The sequence below is a fragment of the Anser brachyrhynchus genome (genome assembly GCF_964034855.1).
Source record: "Anser brachyrhynchus genome assembly, chromosome: 2".
NCBI classification, from domain to species: Eukaryota; Metazoa; Chordata; class Aves; order Anseriformes; family Anatidae; genus Anser; species Anser brachyrhynchus.
In genome coordinates, this window is record NC_137695.1 from 22,332,104 (window position 1) to 22,351,897 (window position 19,794).

A 19,794-nucleotide genomic window follows, 5' to 3' on the forward strand; every position below is an offset into this window, starting at 1 on the left:
CACAGTTGCCCTGTCTGTCTAATCAGTTCACACCATTCAGCTTTGACAGCATTGTAAAGCAGCTGAAATCGGCTGCAGAGGCCCTACTGCGGGTTGCTGAGGTGTATGGCATGCTATACATTGTTTGAATAGGAGCTCCTCTGTGCTACCACGGACTGCTGGCGTTCACGGGCTCCCAAAAGGCTCTCTCTGACTAGACAGTGCTGTTTTGCATTCAGTGGAGGTCAGGGAGCATTTCTGGGCAAAGGAGGGACGTAAGCGGGAGGAGTGAGATGTGTGGCAGAGCCAGCAGGGGAAGTGCTGCAGCACAAAGGTATGTTCTTGTGCTCCGAGGTGATGTCATTCTGGGACCACACAAAAGGAGAAAAAGTGGAGGCTTTTATGCACAGAGCCAGATGACATCAGCTCCATACAGTAGCCATGGTTCTGGGTTAACTTGCTTTTCTAAAGCTCTCAAAGCTTTCCAAGATCTGCCTGCGTGGTAAGCACTCTGTTCTTTCCCTCCAGCTCCCCCCGCCACAATCATTTCCCGGACTCTCCAGCCCTCTCCTACCCCCTCCCCCCGCACTCCTTTTCTGCACTGACACATTCACTTCTCTGTCGGCCAGCACTGCCCCTCTGTTTGTTTCTGGGCATGAAACAAAGCCCAGACTGCTAATGTGGGACCATGTCTGAGCAGCAGAGCAGGATGAGTGGGTTCAGATAGGGCTGGCTCCTAGGGAAGTCGTTGCAGGCTCTGCACATCACAGCTGTGACTCCTGACAGCCTGTAATGCGAGTGCAAGTTCCTCCAGAGCTGACTGCAGTCGTCTTCTTTCTGTATGTTGCAGACATTTCCTTTTTTTCTTGGTTGGTGACACATAAATATGGGTAGCCCTCTTGCCCTTCATGGCTACATTGTCTGGGTGTATACTGCTGCCTTAGACTGGATAAAATTAGATACGTTGCTGTGGTCCAGGTGCTATGTTCACTTCTGCCTTCTGAAGATCTTTTAATGCACAAAAAAAAAAAAAAAAAAAAAGCTTGGTGAAGAAAGTCCCCTACTACTGGGGAATGCAGCAGATGCTGCCTTTGAATTGGGTATTTCGGAGTGAAGTATTCAGGTCCCCTCTTCCCTGAGGGCAAATCCCTATGAGAAACTGAACCTGGGTCTAATAACATCTCACCTGACAAGAAAATAACAAGGCCATATAAATTTTCAGAAAGAGATTTTACTTCTACTCAAGTGACAAATGTGTGCTCTGGAGTTCAAGCTCCTGTGAACTATTTCTCAGGCTGTTCATGTGCTCCTCAGCTGGCAGTTGCGAAGCATCTATGAGATGTATATCAACAACATTCACATGCTTCGGTAATCAAAGAGAGCAGCACTTCTGTTTGCCACCATGTGCCTGATACAGTTCACTTCAGACACTCTTTCTGGTAGCTTTGCTAGCAGTTATGAGGTGATCACAACAAGCCAAAAGCTTACCTCATTGATAACTGACATGAGGAGCCCCTGCAGGCAGACACCACACGAATACGAAGTATTTAGAATTGAAACATTTGCATCTGTTCTTCCCACTTACTAAGCTGCTGCTTTTCAGTTGCTGACGGAAACCCAGTCTTCAGGCTTTCCCAAAGGCATAATGAGTAACTGATCTTGTGGAAATGCTGCTATTTATATTTAGAATGTCTTACATAATTTTAACTTGTAAAGAAAGCTGAAGTGTGAAGAATTCATTTTAAAAGTGGTTTTGATTCTGAAATAACACTGTTCGCCTGAAGGGCTTCCATTGATTAAGCAGGATATAGAATTGATTTAGCCAGAATTGATAGTGTTTTCTTCTGCAGGCAGGGCCTCAGGAGTCTTGATTCACCACAGGAAAGCTTGACCCTGCAAGGTGCTTATTCCAGTTCTGTTGCTTATTCGGAAGCTTAACACAGGCAAATATATTTGGGGACATATATTGGCCCTTTGAGAATGAACAAACTCTTGCTAACAGGCTGGATGTTGCAAAGATGGCATGCTAGTTGAATGCTGTCCTAAAAAAAATAAAAAAATCAGGAGGCCAAAAGGTCAAAGGTCTCTCAGTGCAAAATTACACCAGTGACAACTGTCACTATCTGAGAAGACATATTTCCTAGACCTGTCACTTACCTTATTAAGCAATGTGTGTGTAGGCACTGGCTGCTTTATATATAGATATAGATCAGTGTTTCATTGGAAGCTTGCTCATCAGGCTGCTTCATTGTCAGTAGAGCTTATGAATTTAATCGGCTCTTCTCAGCATAGTCAAAATTTGTGTCTGCTGTTCTGTTTTCTGTGACACATTAACTCCCCTTTAAAAAAGAAGCAGAGCATACTGGTGAGAAATGAATAATGTAGCCCTAAAGTATTGCCCTTTTCCTTTGCCATCATCTTCTTTCTGTTAGATTTCCCTAGGGAAACATAACGGATGGACAGGGAGTGGAGAAATCCCTCTTAGTGCATGAGAAGAGCAGTTTTCATTACACCGAGTCCATATTTTCAGAAGATGAAAGCTATTAAAAGCCATACAATAACTAAAGATTGTTTTTCAGTGTATTTGCAGGTAAAATGTGAAATAGTTTGTTAGTTCTTCAGGGAAGCATAACAGAAGCATGCTGGATTAAGATGCAGAAGCCATTCACTGCAGATATTTGCCAGACATCCATTAGGATTGCTGGAGAGAATATTGCTATTGCACTGCCGGTCAATCAGCGAGCTAAGGTCTAGATTTCCTGAGCCTGAATCCTAACTCTGTGGTCCATTTCTTGTGTAGCCTTGGACAAATCACCATTAGTTCAGTTTTCAAAAATGACTATTCCTTTTCAGTGTCTTTTTGTCATGTTAAGTCTGAGATGCACAGGATCTGATCTTTTAAAGTCCTGAGCAGTGAATTGGGGGTGTACCGGGTTCAGTCGGCTTTTTGTATTGCAGTCTGGCTATTAAAAAACATGTTCTCTGTGAGACACGATGATGAATTAAATTTTGTTCCTTCAGCAGGCTGCTCACCTCCCCCCACTGCCTCCCCTCCCTGACTAATATATAAGAATAAAGGCTAAATTTTTCTTACAATGCTTGTCATTAAACTGTTCAATCAATGCCTGAGAGCTAGAAAAAGGCCTTTTTTTAAACACTGAACACAGGCAGCTGATGCAGGAACTGTGGACATTCAGTATCTTGGAGGATTCAGCTCCTGTTTACATGCCTAAATGCGCCTTTAAGTCCCTGGGTCCCTGTAGTCTACCTTTATCTAATATCCATCTCATTGATATCAGACAGGAACATATAGAAGAAAATACAAGAACTCAGGAGGCCAATAAAACAATAATAATGAAAGCTACAGAAGTAATTAACAAATCAGAAAGGAGAAAACAAAACAACAAAAAAAAAACCGACAAGTTTTCTCAGTTGAATTTTTATTCTCTTGCATAAGGCTTCACCATAAAAAATATCCCACTTGCTCCGTTGGATAATATTCTATGAAATAAATCTACTCAAAAGAGTAAAAGATTTCAGAGTCAAATCCAAGTCAAGCTTCGTGCAAGTATTAGTGTAGTACAGACTCATTCTGTACTCCATTATCTGTACAGAGACTCACTCTGTACAGGCTCATTCTAAGTGCTCCACGCAGCTACAATCAGTTAATGTTTACTGAAATATTTCAGTATGAGCACAACAAATGGAACAACCCTGAAACCTTTCATTTCCCTAACTCTGACTTTACAGGAACAGTGTCAACTCACTTTAAGGTTTATGGAGGGGACTTTTCTAACGTGTGGCTAAAACACAGCCATGAATAAATCCGAAAACCTTGCAAATAACAGAGGTTTCCACAGATTACTACTTCTGTATTCATCTATAATTATTTATGAGAATAGGGATTCTTCTTTGGTTAATGAACACCATCTGCTAACCAGACAGGCAGTAATATGGTAAGACATCTATAAATCATCCCTTGCACAATCTTCAATGACTACTAAGACTTTAGCCAGAGAAAAGCAAAAACACCAAATACATGTTTCCTGAGCTTTCTATTTGTTGACTGACGTCCTAGCAACTAACACCAGGTTAGGTAGTTGTTTTAAGCATTTTTCAAGGGAATTCCAAGACCTTTACACTTCTAAAACAATATTTCCCCTCCCTTTTTTTCTTTCGTTTCTTTTTTTTTCTCAGTTTAACTGCAAGGCAGAAGTTTCCAAAATGACTGCAAAATGTCTGCAGAAACTGAGCATATGCCATAATGCAGTTCAGCTGCAAGAAACTTTTCTGCAGTACAGCTGTCCATATAGCAGTCCATATACAGCAAGACCATGCATTTCTGTGCTGTGAATTTTTTTTTAAGATGTTCTACTTGGATCAGAATGGTTTCAAATTCACTGTTGTTTCAATGAGATCTGAAGTTATGCAGCAATTTAGAAGTTCTGCCTCCTCATTTTTGTTTATCCCTAAACACCAAATCTTATTTTTTTTCCTTTGTTGTCATATACAGCAAAAACTCCATTTATTTTAATAGAAGCAAAATATAATGTGATTTTTGCAAACAATGTAAGCACTGGGAGAAGGTTTGTGTTCATTTAATGGTGATGCCAGCAATGGAATAAGCTTAATTAGCTGAGATGATTACATTATAATCTAAACTTTTCCTATTTCACCATCTGAATAAATAGGCAGGCTACTCTTCTATGAGTTACATTCTAGGTCAAATAAAAACTTACTTCTTTGCTTGCTTAAAAAATAGGAAAAGGATAGGGTACATAAAGCTGTGTGTTTCAAAATACAGGACCGACATTTCTCCTGCTTTTTCCTCTTAAATGCAAAATCCATGCATATATACACATATATTTATGAGTGTAAATATATATGCATATACATATATGTGTATATATTCAGCCTGAACACCATTTAAATGAATGTAATTTCTTTGATATCTTTTCTGATAATTTGAGCTATCAGCCAAGACAGATTTCAAAGCTTAATACAAGCATCTCAGCCAAGAGAATTTGTCTTCATCGGTAATGCACAAATAATATGAAAAATACTTACAGATTAGTTTTCCTTCATTGCTTGTATCTGTGGTGAAATCAAAGAAAGGGATAATGCTACAAGAACTTTGTGTCTAATGAAAACGGGGAAGATATTGAATAAATTAGGGATCAAATTCTAAATTCACTTTTAAAAAATTCAATCTCTGAACTATTCTTGTAAGTATCTTGTTAAAATCATCTATATTTAAAAAAAAAAAAAAAAGGCATAACAGAAATGATTCTTATCTCATCCATACAAGAGCCTAAACATAATACAGAGGCTTTCTTCCAGCTGGCCAGAGAGTTCAGGTATTACATTTCTGCTCTGATACAGAGGTTTCTGCTCTCATGTGCAGGTCAGTCAAAATAGTTCACATATTTGCAAAGAACGGTGGGTCCTTTTTTCAGGTGTTATTCAGCAAATACCTGGGCATAAACTCAAGCAATTTCAGTTTGCAAACAACTAATAAAAGATTGGCAAGATAAGTTCTGCACATTCATTGTAAGAAATGAATCACAGAGATCTGAGCTTTACCTCTGCTTTTCCTTTTATTTAATGAAAACCTTTCCTGGGAACATTTGTAGCTGGAAGAAAAGAAATGGCACATTAACAACAGTTTGATGTTCTTATTCATGGGCTTCACAAGCCTCATCCAGAGAATATTGATTGAGCTCAGAGAAAATATAAACCACTCTTGGAGAGAGCATGACTAATCTGAACGCTACCTGCAGGGGCTACAGAAAGCTCTGGGCCTCAAACTGCAGCACACAGGCTCTCTGAGCCATTTCGGGTTGAAATTTAAAAAAAAAAAAAAAAAAAAAAAAAAAAAAAAAAAAAAAGCCTTTGTGGCTATCAGGAAACTCTTAGTAGGAGAAGCTGAGTCATAACTGCCTGTTTAGTTTTAAAATGTTCCCAGCTTTCTTCAGGCTGAGATAAATAGCAACTGGCTTTGTTCGTGCCTGCTGAAACTCCCCTGCCTCCCTGTCCGCGCCCCCTCAGGAGCCCAGCCGTGCAAGTCTGCTCGTTGGGAAATCTTTCTGTTTCCCAGGCTGGCAAGGCAGCCTTCCCTTCTGCTCTGTCCTCAGCGGCCGTGTCATTCCTGCTGCCGAGGGAAAGAGAGTAGCGCACCCTGCAAATTCACTTGTAGGACTCTCCCCACATGCTTTTTTTCAGTCCCCAGTTTAAAAAAACAAACAACAATCTGGTTTCCTTTGAGGAAAATTAAGCCATTTTCTGAAAGCACTGGGGGAAAAAACAGGGTTGTGAGTTACACTGAAGCCGCTTTCCTCTCCTTCTCTCTGCTGAAGGTTCCTGGATAGCAAACTCCCAAGGGCTTAGCAGGTACCTGACGGTGCCAGCAGGCTTCAGGGAAGCAATTGTACTACCTTCTTCTGTTGTTTTTGTCTCTCCAGAGGGATAGAAGGCAGGATTAGTTTCAACTACACTTTGAGGCTTCTTTTACTCCTTGACTGAGACTTCTGTAGCTTGACACCAGCCTCGTGGCTGCAGGGCAAACGGCAGCGTGACAGAGCGTCACGTGCAGCGAGGTGGGGAGGAAGACAAAAAAGAGCTAAGCCTGCGTCAGTTCACCTGTAGGGTCACCCTAAGCCGTGAAAAGTCCTTTCTGGGCTATAGACAACTATTGTTCAGTTGCGGGTATTCTTGGGTTTAAGAGGCAGATTTCCTGTGAGCACTGGATAATGCAGCGTGACAGAGATCCGTGTCGCACAGCTGGCGTGCCTGGAGACATCTTCCTCGTGTCTGCAGTTAGAGGGCTCTTGTCTAGTTTAAACCAGCCTCGTATTGCTTTCCTCCTTTTCAGAACTACTGCTCGTTCATAGATTTGCATTTTGCAGTCCTAGAAGGCATCAGAGCCAGCTGTGGCAGAGTCAAACTCAAGTTTTTAGTGAGGAGCTGGAAGACCCCGTGGTAAAGATTATGGCAAGTGCTGCCAGGGATTAGCAGCCACTCTTTCACAACTGCAATTTTACCACATAAGGAGTAAAGAAAAATATTTGTGTTTAATTGAAGATCTTGATTTATAGCTTCCTGAAGAAAAAACAGTGTTAAGGAGAGCAACTAGGAGAGTCAAGATACCTTGTTCAAGTAGCAAATTATTCATAGATTTGATAGAGATTAAGGGAGTCTTGCATTTCTGTGTGGATTAGTGAGCAGATCAGGGGGATAGTTTATTGGTTTTATGTTATAAAATGTCTCTTCTAAATAAAAGCTCTGATACTATCTATCACTTCTGGCATACCACAATTTTTGCCTCAGGGAATATACAGCTCATGGTTTGTTAGCTGGTTCTATTAAGTATTTTGGGTCTTTTTTGCTGTGTGACAGAACCTTCCCTCTGGAGATGAAGCAAGAGAGATTGATGGAGTGTGGGCTTTACTTACAAAGCTCGAGTGACCCCGTAAAAGCTGTGTTAGCAAAAGATTAGCTAGTGCCTAAATGAAGCCATTGAGGCCCTGCGATGTGGAGAGAAACAAAATGCTGCTGCAGGACAGAGCGACACACACATGAAGTCAGAACAAATGCAGAACTTCTTTGCTTTCTGCATGTGATGAATACACAGCCACTCCATTGGCTTCTGCAAAGGTGGTGTTTCATGATGAATGTAGCTGACCTTAGTTTTTCCTGACACTAGAAAGGACTCTTGTGCCTTCTCACCCCACTGACACCGGCACCTAGGGACTGTGTCAGTGATAACGTCTTCCCAGGAAACCAAACCAAAGGAGGCAAGTACAGCATTTATATATGCATAAATGCTGTATAAAACTGCAGCTTCAGGTGTTCCATCTACTTTGTGCTGTCAAATTGGGGCCTGCATTTGGTCCATTGTTTGGTCCATATAATCTAGCTTTTAATATGCAAGAATTTTATCACCTAAGGGTCTGGCGAGTGGGGTTGGGGCAGTAATTTCTTATCTGAAAATACATAACTTTTCAAGAATGGCATGTCTGACAATTGCACAGTTACAATTCAATAAAAAAGAATGTTAAACCCACCAAATGTCAGAAAGGCAATTCATCCACTGTGACTTGGCAGCTGGTAACCATGTTCAGTGGGCTGAGGGAAATTACATTGTCTTTAATTTTATGATTTCTAAATCAGTGGGAAATGGCATTTTTACAACAATAGCAAGCCCTTCCCATGATAACTTGGTTTGTGTATTCATTGAGGTCAGTAACAGCTAGGGATGGATCTGATTCAGCTTTTCAGAGCCAATGAAACAAAGTTAGAGGCCAAAACAAAAAGTGTTGAATATTTTTTTGCTTTGTGCCTCAGTTTCTTCAGCTGTTGAAGCAGATGCTTAGGCGAGAAGCAAGAAGCATGGCAAAACAGAGGGTGAAGTGCTTACTGCACAGGCAGTGGCACAGGCAGTGCCAGCAGGTCCAGCCTGCCGTTCCTGAATTTCTCCTCCCTGCTGGACCTCAGTTCCCTCTGACAGAGAAGACCATCAAGCCCAGTCTATACACTTGTGCATGAAACTAATGCTTATGCCTATCCTCATTACAGAGTTGTCAGTGAGGTTTTCCAGAGCCCCTCACTGACAAGCTGCTTTGCTCTGTTATCAGGTTGTGGAGGAGAACTCTCTGGCACTTCCGGATCATTTCACAGCCCTGGCTACCCCAACACATATCCAAGCAATAGGGAATGCATCTGGTACATTCACACAACGCCTGGTAGCAGCATTCAACTGACCATTCAGGAATTTGATATTGAATATCACCCAAACTGCGACTATGATGTTTTGGAGGTAAGAGTATTAGATTTAGTCTTCAAAAATACACAAATTATATGCTTTTCTGTCTTCTGCAGGAGCAGAAGAAATAGTTTACTGCAATTTCTCATTTCTGCTGTGGTTAGGGTTATGTTTCACAGATGTCACAGAAGCCATAGTGCTCTTACTTCTTTTTACTTTTATGCCTTTGGTGTGGGTATGCCTTAATAATGATGGTAGCCTCTATGTACCTCATAATATGAGACAAAACTGCTTTGAAAAACTCACTCTTAAAAAGTCCATCTTTTACAAAGAACTGGGTGAAGGTGTTGTGTCGTCGATATAAAATTTCCTGATGGAAAGAAAGATAATGGATCACAGAGGGGATAGCTAAGGTGAGGCCTTGTGTAGGATCTTTCAAGGAAATGGGGAGATTTATAATCCTGAGCACTGAAAACTATGTACTCAGAAAAAAAAAATAAAGAAAAAAAATAAAAGAATAAACAGTGTTCTAGTCATCTTAGGATGGTATAACAAGGGGAAAAGAGACCCTCCTTTCTAAGGGCTTACTGACCTTTAAGAGACCTAGACGACTGGATGGTCTTTTTATATGTGACATCTTTGTGTTTCTGTTGGGAAGCAGCTAGGTGACCAATTCCTAGCTAATAGATTTGAATAGACTTCCGGTGTAGGAAGAAGGGAAATTATTTTCAGGAAGAAATTGTTCAGATGATGGATCTTCTAGATGGCTCTCACTAGAGACATTGGATATCACTAATGGAACTGTTGGGTCTTTTGCTGTTAATACCTGGGTGAAATCTGAATCTTTTTCTAATGGACCCACAAGATTGATCGAGAGATCTTGTACCACTTCACCTTTCTTCTCCTCTTCTGATGGGTAATGTGATGTGAGGCTGGCATACAGCTAGACAGCACCTCTCTATACTCACTGCTGCCTATTCTTACCTTTGTAACATTGATTTCTTCAGCCTATGGCCTTTAGTGCACACTCATCATCAACACTCCTGGAAGATTAACCCACATCCCAGAGCAGGTCATAAGTACCCAAAGGCCAGACTGTTGCTTACAAACATTTGTAGTGACTAGAAGAGTTGGATAACTTAACTCTAGCTTTCTGGCCCTAAAACAGTCTTCTCCAGCTTAGCAATGAAGCTGAAGTCTTTATCAAATGGACACTGTATTTTGACTATCCTAGAAACTTTGGGGCTTCTGTAGGATCTGGATGTAAGGAAGTTGTTCCATGAATTTTTTTTCAATAGCACTGGCAAGTATGACTGTGTACCACATTGTTGACACCAGTCCCTGCAGGTAGATGTCCTGTTTTGGCTGTTTTGGGTATTGATGAAGTCTGTTGCATTGCTCTCTTGCCCAGAGAAATCCATTAAATAGCCAGAAAATCTGAGGCTACTATGTTTGACCATTTCTTGGATAGTACAAGGACAATGTCTACTCCTACAGGTGGTCACCCAGGAGCAGTCAGGATCTGTTGAGATTACAGATGGCTGGCAACCATGTGATTAACAATTTTTTGACTAGTAGAGGTGCTGGCCTAAAGTCTAACGAATGGGTCAACTGACACAATTGCTCAAACGAGATGTTTAAGAGGATCCTACAGCTTTCTGCTTCATGTCTCTGACCTTAGGTTTTGTGTTTTCTTTCTTTACCATTTCAGATTTAGTTGCTATGCATTACTTGTTTCCAGCCCTCCTCATTCATCAGCACAGATGCCCACCTTGCTGTTTGAATTTTCCTGCACTTCTGCACTCAGAACTGGCATGCCTTTGGGTTATTTGTCTCCTAGCCTTGGCTCATCCAGTTCCGAACACCTGTCTCAGTTCTGCTGACAGATAAACTAACATAAATCAAATTACTGAGGAAGATTGGTTCATGTCTTAGTGCAAGATCAAAGGTTCTGTTTGGCAGTGAACAGTTTATTCTTCCAAACTGCAGGCATTTGGTAGAGGTTTATGTAACTTGCCACATATATATATTTTCTTGCTTTTGTTATAAAATCACACATTCGCAGCATGATTGATACAGTTTGCACAGAACAAACAATGAGTCATTTTAGTGGGAAAAAAAGAATGTGGTTAACTGTTTTCAGAAGCTGTTCTATCTTGTAGTCTTCTTTTCTGTAGTTGTCTACATATGTCCAGTCTGAAAAGCACACGCATGACAGTTTGGAAAGTGCTAGGAAGAACAAGGTTCCTGGTATGCCTTTGACACACACCACGTTTCAGCGATCACTGGGGTTCCGTATTCTTTTCACCCTCACACTATCTTCCCAAGAGTATCCTGTCTATCAGTTCTTTGGGTTTTAAAGTCTACGTTTTTTCATAGTTATTATCCTGATTTCACTTTTTCCTTATCTCTGAATAGTGAGTTCTACTGCTTCCTGTTTTCTTTCAAGCCAAATAACTTTCCAGTTTTAATAGGAAGTCAAAATCAGAGCTAAAGTAGCTCTGCACCCTGCTGTCCCTCCCTGTCCGGTTAAGTCTCTCTACTCTCTGAAAGAAGAAAACTACTTTTAGAACATTGCAAAAGATTGTATTCTTTTCTGTTGTTCTTCCAAAACATTATCTTGTAATAAAAAATGTTCCAGTAATTGCAAGGTTTGGTGACCTAGATGCTTTTAGCTTTTGCTTAGAAACTCCCTCTTCCCTTCCACCTGGCAGAGAATTGTAGGAAAATTCCAAGAGATCTTTCCCATCACAGTACCTTTCCTGCTGGCTTTATTCTTATACCATAGTTTTGTGAGTATTTCTCTCTTGCACATTTTTCTGATGTATATTCATTCTCGTAAAATGTAGCCAGTCTCCCTTTCCTTCCCTTTGACATTGCTTCCTAAAAAAGCTGTCCCTTTCATGTCACTATCCCTTTCCTACCATATGTTTCACTAAGACAAGTTATGGAAAAAAATTGTGTAGGAAATCCTCAGTTCTCCCCGTGACTTCTGCATACTCAAGAGTTTGAAAGGTTCCCCTAAGCGTCCTTCTTGCCTCTTTCATGAAATGGTAGCAGTCTGTCTTTCTCTCTTCCCTGCCAGATTCCACTCCTTTCACAAACATTTAGAAGCAAATTTTAAGTTGTTTTTAACTGTTTTCTAGAAATGTTTTATAGAAATAGAAGCCATCATTTTGGATGTAATGAAAGAGTTAAAAATATTTTTAAGAGCTTCTATTGAAAACACATACAGAGAAAAATGACCATACCTGTGTTGTTGAATTATGACATATTTTTCTTAATATTTACCAGGGTTTTGTAAACTTTAAAAATGTGCTGACACAGCAAGATGTAGAAGTGAGCTGAAAAAGAAAGAACCCTCTAGGACCAGGGAGAATGGTCTCAAACTAAAAGAGGATAAATTTAGACTAGGCATTAGGAAGAATTCTTCACTGTAAGGGTAGGGAGGCACTGGAACAGGTTGCCCAAAGAAGTTGTGGATGCCCCATCCCTGGATGTGTTCAAGGCCAGGCTGGAAGGGGCCTTGGCCAACCTGATCTAGTGGGTGGCATCCCACTAGGGGGTTGGAGTTAGATGATCCTTAAGGTCCTGTCCAACCCGAGCCATTCTATGATTCTATGAACCCTGTAAACCTACCGCACTTCCAGATCTTTACCAGATGCTTTGGTCTTCTCATTTCTTCTCATAAAGAACCACCAGGTATTAATATAAGTTGATTTTCTATCAAAGCTGGGCTCTCTCTTTGCTGGCAGTTATATCTGAACAAGGATCAGTTTTACTCCCAGAAAATCTGTGTCATGAGGGTGACCAACCACATAAAAACAGCTTTCTGTTGCTCATAACTCTGGAATGCTGACTGTTAACAATAAATGGAGCTAACGGGGCAGAAGCAAATGATAAGAACAGATTAAAACCATGGGCTTTATGACAGTGTCCTGCATTCCTGCTATGCCATCCAACTTTATTTTATCTCAGGATCAGTTGCTGTGATCAAACTAAATGTTTTTATTTTTATTTTCATTTTTATCTGTTTGCAGCTCAGATATCCTGTGACTCTTTGTGAACCACACCCTGGAATTCATTCTTTCCATCAATCCTCTTTTCCCTCTTTTTTTTTTTTTTTCATGTGGTAACTGTTGGTTTTCCTCTTTGTAGCCAAAAGTAACATTTTATTGTTTTTTGTCATGGAAACACTCTAAATTGTTTTTGCTCCAGCCCTTGTGAAACCATCTGATTAATCGAACCAGCATAAAGGAGTAAAGAAATACACTCCTAAGTGTAAGGAACGTGCCTTTGACTAGTGCTCTTTATTTTGAAATTGTGCAGAAGGCTGTTGCAGAACAGCTAACAATGTAAAGGAAACCCACAAAACTCAGATTCCCATCCTTATTTCCTCCCCATCCTAAATTCTCTTTTAACAGCCCAGTTTTAACTATAAGTGTTCAGCTTGGCCCACGCTCATTTCTGAGGTAATACTAGCAATCAGCGGGGTTTATGTCAGAGCTGGGTTTGGTCTCCTTGCCTGTGGTGTGCAGATGGCTGCAGGGAGCACCAGGGGCGATGGGAGAGGCTGGTCCATGATGCATATTAGATGCATATTAGAAAGTCCTGCTGTTTCCTCTGCCACACAGCTTCTCTGGGCAGGTTTAGCTGATTAAGAACATGTGTTCCTGCTCGGTCCCATGCTGTTACTCTGACACAAAGAGATATACCACAAACACATTTTGAAGTTCACATTTTGTACAGACTTCTGACAAATGCAGTTGTCATTGGGCCTCACAAGCAGCCCGGCAGTGACATTTTGCTGAAGACACTGAGCTTCCAGCAGACAAGCATGCTTCTTTCCAGGACTGTGATTGCTTCCTTACAGTCTTAATCTGAGCTGTGATTTCATCCGTTCTGACTTCTGAATGCCTTGAGAGGATCAATTGGACAGAAGAGCCATTATCCATTCAAGCCACGCAGACTCCCTGCAGAAAACAAAAAATTGCTGGTCTCAGTCAAAATTAAAATATTTAGGCTATTAAGCCTGTGTAATCAGCCACTAAAATAAAATACAGTTTCTGAACATCTAAGAGACCACAAAGAAATTAATTCCTTCTTTTTTTTCTGGGGATGGAAGCTTCAGCTTCTGAAGTGCCACATAACCCTGGAGTCACTCAATATTTTTTTCCAGTTAAAATTTCTTTGTATATTTAATGGCAGGCACTGTGAGCAGCTAGTGTGCACACAATCAATGAAATTACATAGCAATGCACTACACTTATCCCTGGAGATGGTGGGACTAGTTCAGCTATTTGTAAGTCTTGCTCAGATATATAGATTGGACAGAACACAAACTTCTTCTGAAGTTAAAAAGTTTCTGGCCAGAGCTTATTAAAATACTGAGTTTGCTCTCCTCCAGAAGGGATCAGAAGTGAAAGGGACTTATAGAAGGTTGGTTCCTACAGCACTGTTGCTTTCTGAGAGAGATTAATGGGTTGCTTTTTTTGACCTTTTTCATGTTTGTGAGACAAAGAAAATATTGGTGCAGATTTAGGATGTTACTAGTGGGAAAATCTTGATGGGATCTGTTGACCCGTCTTCCTGTTCCCTATTTTTGTTGTTAGAACTTGCCATTCTCTAGTTTAGCTTTAGGATTTATTACGTAATATATGCTGATACAAGCAGAATATCTGTTATTGCTCTACCTATTGATAGTTCAGTTGCTGAAGGACAATAGCACACTCTTATTTGTCTGTATTTAACAATTTTCATATTTGAGGTTACTGTCAAGCTGTCTTTTGCAGCTGCTGCCTCATGAGGGACATCCCAATGGAAGGCAGAGACCAGTCTCAGGTGACATTTCATTAGCATGCAACAAGCCACTAGGCACCAAAATGATGTCTGGTTTTGAAAACTGTGCTGAGCATGTGTGTTTTCTTCAGCGATGTGAGGGAAGATTGAGGAAGAAGATCCAGTTCCACCAGTTAGAAATGGTCTCAAATTAAAATCCCCCATCCTTCCTGGAAAACAAAAAAAAAAGGATTAACAAGGCTTCAGAGCTGCCATCAGATTCACTTGAATTGGTATAAAATTTAATATAAAGTACACAACACTGCCAATGATGTTCAACAGAGTTGAGATTTTCTGGTTTATAACTGCCTGAGGTACACTTTTCTGAATAAGAAATGCCAACTCTTGAAAGTCAAAACCTTTTTTTCTGTGGCAAATATATGATACTATCCTTGTTTCCATAAAGTATTATTAGATTGTAGTTTACTTGACCAAAATTCTGTGGCTTGGATTTTGATTTCACCATTGAAGTCAATAAATTGCAAAGTTTTTTGTTTTATTAGAAAGTGATGAAATTTAGTCCCAATTTAAAAAAATAAAAAGAACAAAAAAAATTGTTCTTAACTGTGCCTTTAAACGTAAAGGGTGCAGAACATCAGCACAAGTTCCTGCAAATAAATACAGTTTGTCTGCACAAGCACCAAAAAAATACATATATTTGTATCATCCCCACAGAAACAAGGTGCTAACTGTGGAATGATGGGGGAAGAAGAATGCAGCAAAGCCCTCAAAGCAGAAAATTCTTATTTAATGCAAGGCTGTTTTGGAATCATCCAGTATTTTGTATTGTATTTGTATGTCAAGTAAACTTTCACAGCCATTTTACATTTATGAATGTGGAATCACTTTCAATACTTACAAGAAGTTTTTTTAATCCTACCTAAACATTTATCTCATATTCTGCATGTCAGACAGCCTCTCTGAAGATGTTGACAGTGTTTCTTCCATTTTTAGGTCTATGGTGGCCCTGATTTCCTTTCTCCTAGACTAGCCCAGCTGTGTATTTCAAGATCAGCACAGAACCCGCTGCGAGTCTCCAGTACCGGCAATTCAGTTGTAGTCCGTTTCAAGACAGATGCAGCAGTGACTGGGAGAGGTTTCAATGCCTCCTGGCAAGAAAATCCGGGTGGTGAGTGTACTGATTAATACCACAAGAAATTCAGGAAGTCTGAGAATTGAGGATCATCCACACAAGCATGTAAATTAGTCAAACAGCATGGGATTAAAAGCTAAAGGTGAATTGGAGTGTTACTGGATTTGGTCACACTAAGAAATATTGGAAAACACCCAGAGAAAATAAATGAGAAAGAAATCATCTAACTAGCTCAAACCTAGGCCTACATATATATTTTGTTACTGCCTACCTTGTTGGGGGTTTCTTCTCTACGAAATTAATCAAGACATTCCTGTAATCAGAAAAGAAATTTTGCATGGCAGCAATTCCCCCTCCCCTCACAAAGAGTCATGTATTAGCTGAATGATTAGCTAAATTAGCTTTGGTTTTAAATTATGAAGTGAAAAATATCTGAAAATATGGATTTACTTGGAGTACTCAGTGAACTCCACAAATATTTGGAGTGATTAGTAAATACTTGAACTCTATAAGGTTCATCCATCCCCTGTGTGATTATTTGTTCAAAGCCTTACTGGTAATCAGTGAAAGACGAGACATGCTTAAAAGATCCAACCACATGTCTCTACATGGGAGTTCTTATGAAAAGGCTAATTATCAGTAACTAATTGCAGTGAAAAGTGAGGAGAGGCAGATTTTAATTCTTGCATTTTGCTTGATTAAGCACACTGATTCATTCACTTGTCAAGGTTTATACTTTTCCATTCTCACTTTGTGAGAAAGGCACAAGATTTTTTTTTAATAAAGGGACAGTTTACAATAGTCCTTTGAATTAATCCCCTTCCGAGATCTGCGGCTTATTTTTTCTAGTTAGGCCCCCTGAAGCTTTCTCATCTCTTTACATCTTGCCTGTTGTACTCCAACCCCCCTCTAGCCTCTGAATACCCTCTCACCAGAACGCAGTAACACTATAGTTTTTATCCTTCCAGCAGGCTGTCTCCGTCTCCAGCCGTCCCTATGTATTTCATCCTCCTCTATCCCTTTACAACACATAAAAGTCTATTTGTTTGTGTTAGTCCTATTGAAAGCCCTGGCACTTCCAACACAGGAGCCATCGTTCCTGGCTGTTCAGATATTCATGAGCACTGGAGCATGTTCTGGTTATATCTGGGCCTGAACTAGAGTCCTCAGGAAGCCCTCGGCCACATGGATAAAGAAGCAGAAACTTGAAGCTTGAAATTGTTTTACTGCTCGTGGGGAAAGTGGAACTCCTAACTGTCTTGATATTTTCAGATTATTTTTTATTTTTTAACCCCTATTCTCAGCTAGGCCTTGTCCTTACTTTCGCAGTATGCTAGGTTAGCCATTGTCACCTATGTGTAAAAGATCTGCGGCATTCATATGAGTGCTATTTTAAATAGCTTTTTTAATATCTCAGGCAGAGGAATACCAGCACTAGTGTTTCGAACTTTGGGTCATCTACTATCCACCCTGGGGCTAGAAAGGAACATTACTTAAAAGCATTGTTGCATATTCACCAATAGTGATAAGGTTATGCTTTCCTGGTAATCATTTGCCATTGATTTTCATTGCAGACAGGGCCTTGCAATAGTTGGAGCACTCATTTTGCTCAAGTTTAAGGCAGAAAATATAAAGATGGAGGTGTTCTTCCCTTAGTTTAAAAAATAGAAGTGGAATTTCACTAAGGATAAAAGAGCTGTTGGGATAAAAACTGATTATGTCTTTTTCAGGCTGCGGTGGTATTTTCCAAGCTACCAGTGGGGAAATCCATTCTCCAAACTATCCTGAGCCTTATAATAACAACACAGACTGTTCTTGGATCATCCAAGTTGACTACAGCCACAGAATCCTATTGAACTTCACAGATTTTGACATTGAAGATCACCATTCGTGTAACTATGACAACGTTGCAGTAAGTAACAATAGAAATTTCAAACATTTCCTTAATGAGTCTGGTGAAATGCTTGCAAAAGAGGAAGCTTACTGTGCAATTTAGACTGCAGTTAGTTTCAGGCTCTTAGTTGCATAGTCATGTTCTGTGTTTATTCACTGACGAGTTAAGGCTCAAATTTGGTTAGTTGCAACCTCCCTTTGTTTCACCAGTGAGGCAGACTTCACAAAAGCATATCTGCATTCTTCCAGGTTCCCACATACAGCTGGAAGAATCTTTTATTGAAAGCAATGCATGCCACATCCTAGCACCACATTTTTCTTTTAGGGAGTGTGTTCTAGGTATTACTGAAAGAATAACCCTGTATATAGATGGCTGTTATGACACCCTTTCCCATTTTAATTTTAGTGCACTTTACCACAGCTTGCTCCAAACCATAGGATGGGCTGCCCACATTTACGGAGCAGATTGACCACACTCTGTTCTCAGGACAGAGGGAGGGAGGTCTATATCCGGACGGAAATTGGGCTGGCTGGTTTTCTTTATGTTTACCCTGTGTGTTTTCAGGTGCTCCTTAGCTGTCTGTTTAATTGCTTCATTAGAGACACTGCTCTCTTAAAAGCTGCACATTGTTACTGGTTTGTGAGCTTTTGTTGATGTCATGGAAATTCAAGTTGCTGCACAACCAGTGCACAACAACTAAGAACTCTCCACTTGGCCTTTTGGGAGCAGGGACATGAAATCCTGACCTTAGATGTCAGATTGCACTTCTCTCAGTACAAAGGCATGCGTGATCGGTAGCAGTCAGATAAAGCACAGTGGCTGTAGCCCAAAATCCAACCAGCTTTCCTCTTCTTGATAAAATGTCATTCAGAGGGAACTCAATTTGGCAGGAACTGAGACCCTTTTGAAAACAGCACCAGTTTTAACAGCGTTGCCTCGTAAAGCTTTTTTGACTGAATCAAAAAAAAAGGAAACGTGTCCCCACTTCGCTGAGCAGAACTGGAGATTTCGTTTAGCCACAAAGCATCTTGGTACAGTAAAAGTGTTTTTTTTGTTTGTTTGTTTGTTTGTTTTTCTGGTTCTGAAGCATAGGGAAGCATGGTTATGTTATTTTATTTAATCATTTAACTACATCGGGGGATTATTGAAAGGGAAAATCTATTGGAAAAATATGTCAGTCTTCTGTCATATCACACCAAAGTAGAAAATCATATTGCCTGACAAAAATATGAATAGTTTTAAAAATAAATAAAAAAAACAAAAGGCAAAACCAAACAAGATAAACACAAAGACATACACACACACACACACACGAAAAAAAACACTATCACAAAAACAAAACAAAACAAAAACACCCACAAATTAAGGGCTAAGTTCTGAAAAGACCTGATATGCAATTTTGTTTTATACCCGATACCAAAGAACGTATCCATCTATCTAAAATACTCTGTAGAGTATGCAGCTTTGTGAACTCCTTGCAGTTATAGGCACAGCTCCCATTAACCTTATAGGCTGGATGTGGGCACTGGATTTCTAGTCATTGAAAGGCAAAAGTCCTTCAGCTGGCAGAGGAAATGGCTTTGCACAAGGCAAAGCTTGCAGTACAGCAATATGTCCTTTCCTCTACTGTCTTACAAGTACCTGATATTTGCTTCTGCTTTCTGTTTTGCTGGGGGAATGATGGAAGAGGAAATTGCTGATCAGCCCCAGCTGTGCAAACACGACTAAGGCAGCAATGCGAACAGGGAGGGAGATGCAAGTTTAATGCAGGCATCAATCACTGCTCACCAAGCGGAGGGTAGTTTGGAAATGGATGTGGAGAATGCTGAATTGAAACTAAGAGATAACAAAGGGCTCTGGGGCATGAGGCTGGGAATAGCTCTTCAGCCCCAGTATAGGTGGGTCAGCGGGGCAAGAAAGGAGTGGATGGGATTTCTTTCTCTTCTTGGTATGCCAGTGAGCTGAAAACTGCTTGTTTTGTACACCTGGATGTGATTTGTGTTCATCTCATTACAAGGCTTGGTATATGCTTTGCATGATTATAGGAAAACAGAGTTAGGGTACAGAGATTATCTGAAAGTAGCTAAGTAGATGTTTGACTGTGAACGGTTTAGGAATTGCATTCCGGAAGAAACATAAACGGAAAATATGGGCAGCTAAGGAAGCTGGTGGATTGTTTTTCTCTCTCTAACATAGGAACAATTACTGTGTATGAGTAACACAGTGGTC

General features: G+C 40.3%; 1 protein-coding gene across 1 annotated transcript in view; it reads left to right on the forward strand.

Moving 5' to 3' along the window:
- Positions 1-19,794, forward strand: part of CUBN (cubilin) — a 142,519-nt gene that overhangs the window by 54,306 nt on the left and 68,419 nt on the right. Inside the window, exons 29-31 of the mRNA XM_080581470.1 lie at positions 8,613-8,794; positions 15,533-15,707; positions 17,402-17,583. Of these exons, the coding sequence (XP_080437596.1) occupies positions 8,613-8,794; positions 15,533-15,707; positions 17,402-17,583 (539 nt within the window). The remainder of the gene's footprint in view (positions 1-8,612; positions 8,795-15,532; positions 15,708-17,401; positions 17,584-19,794) is intronic.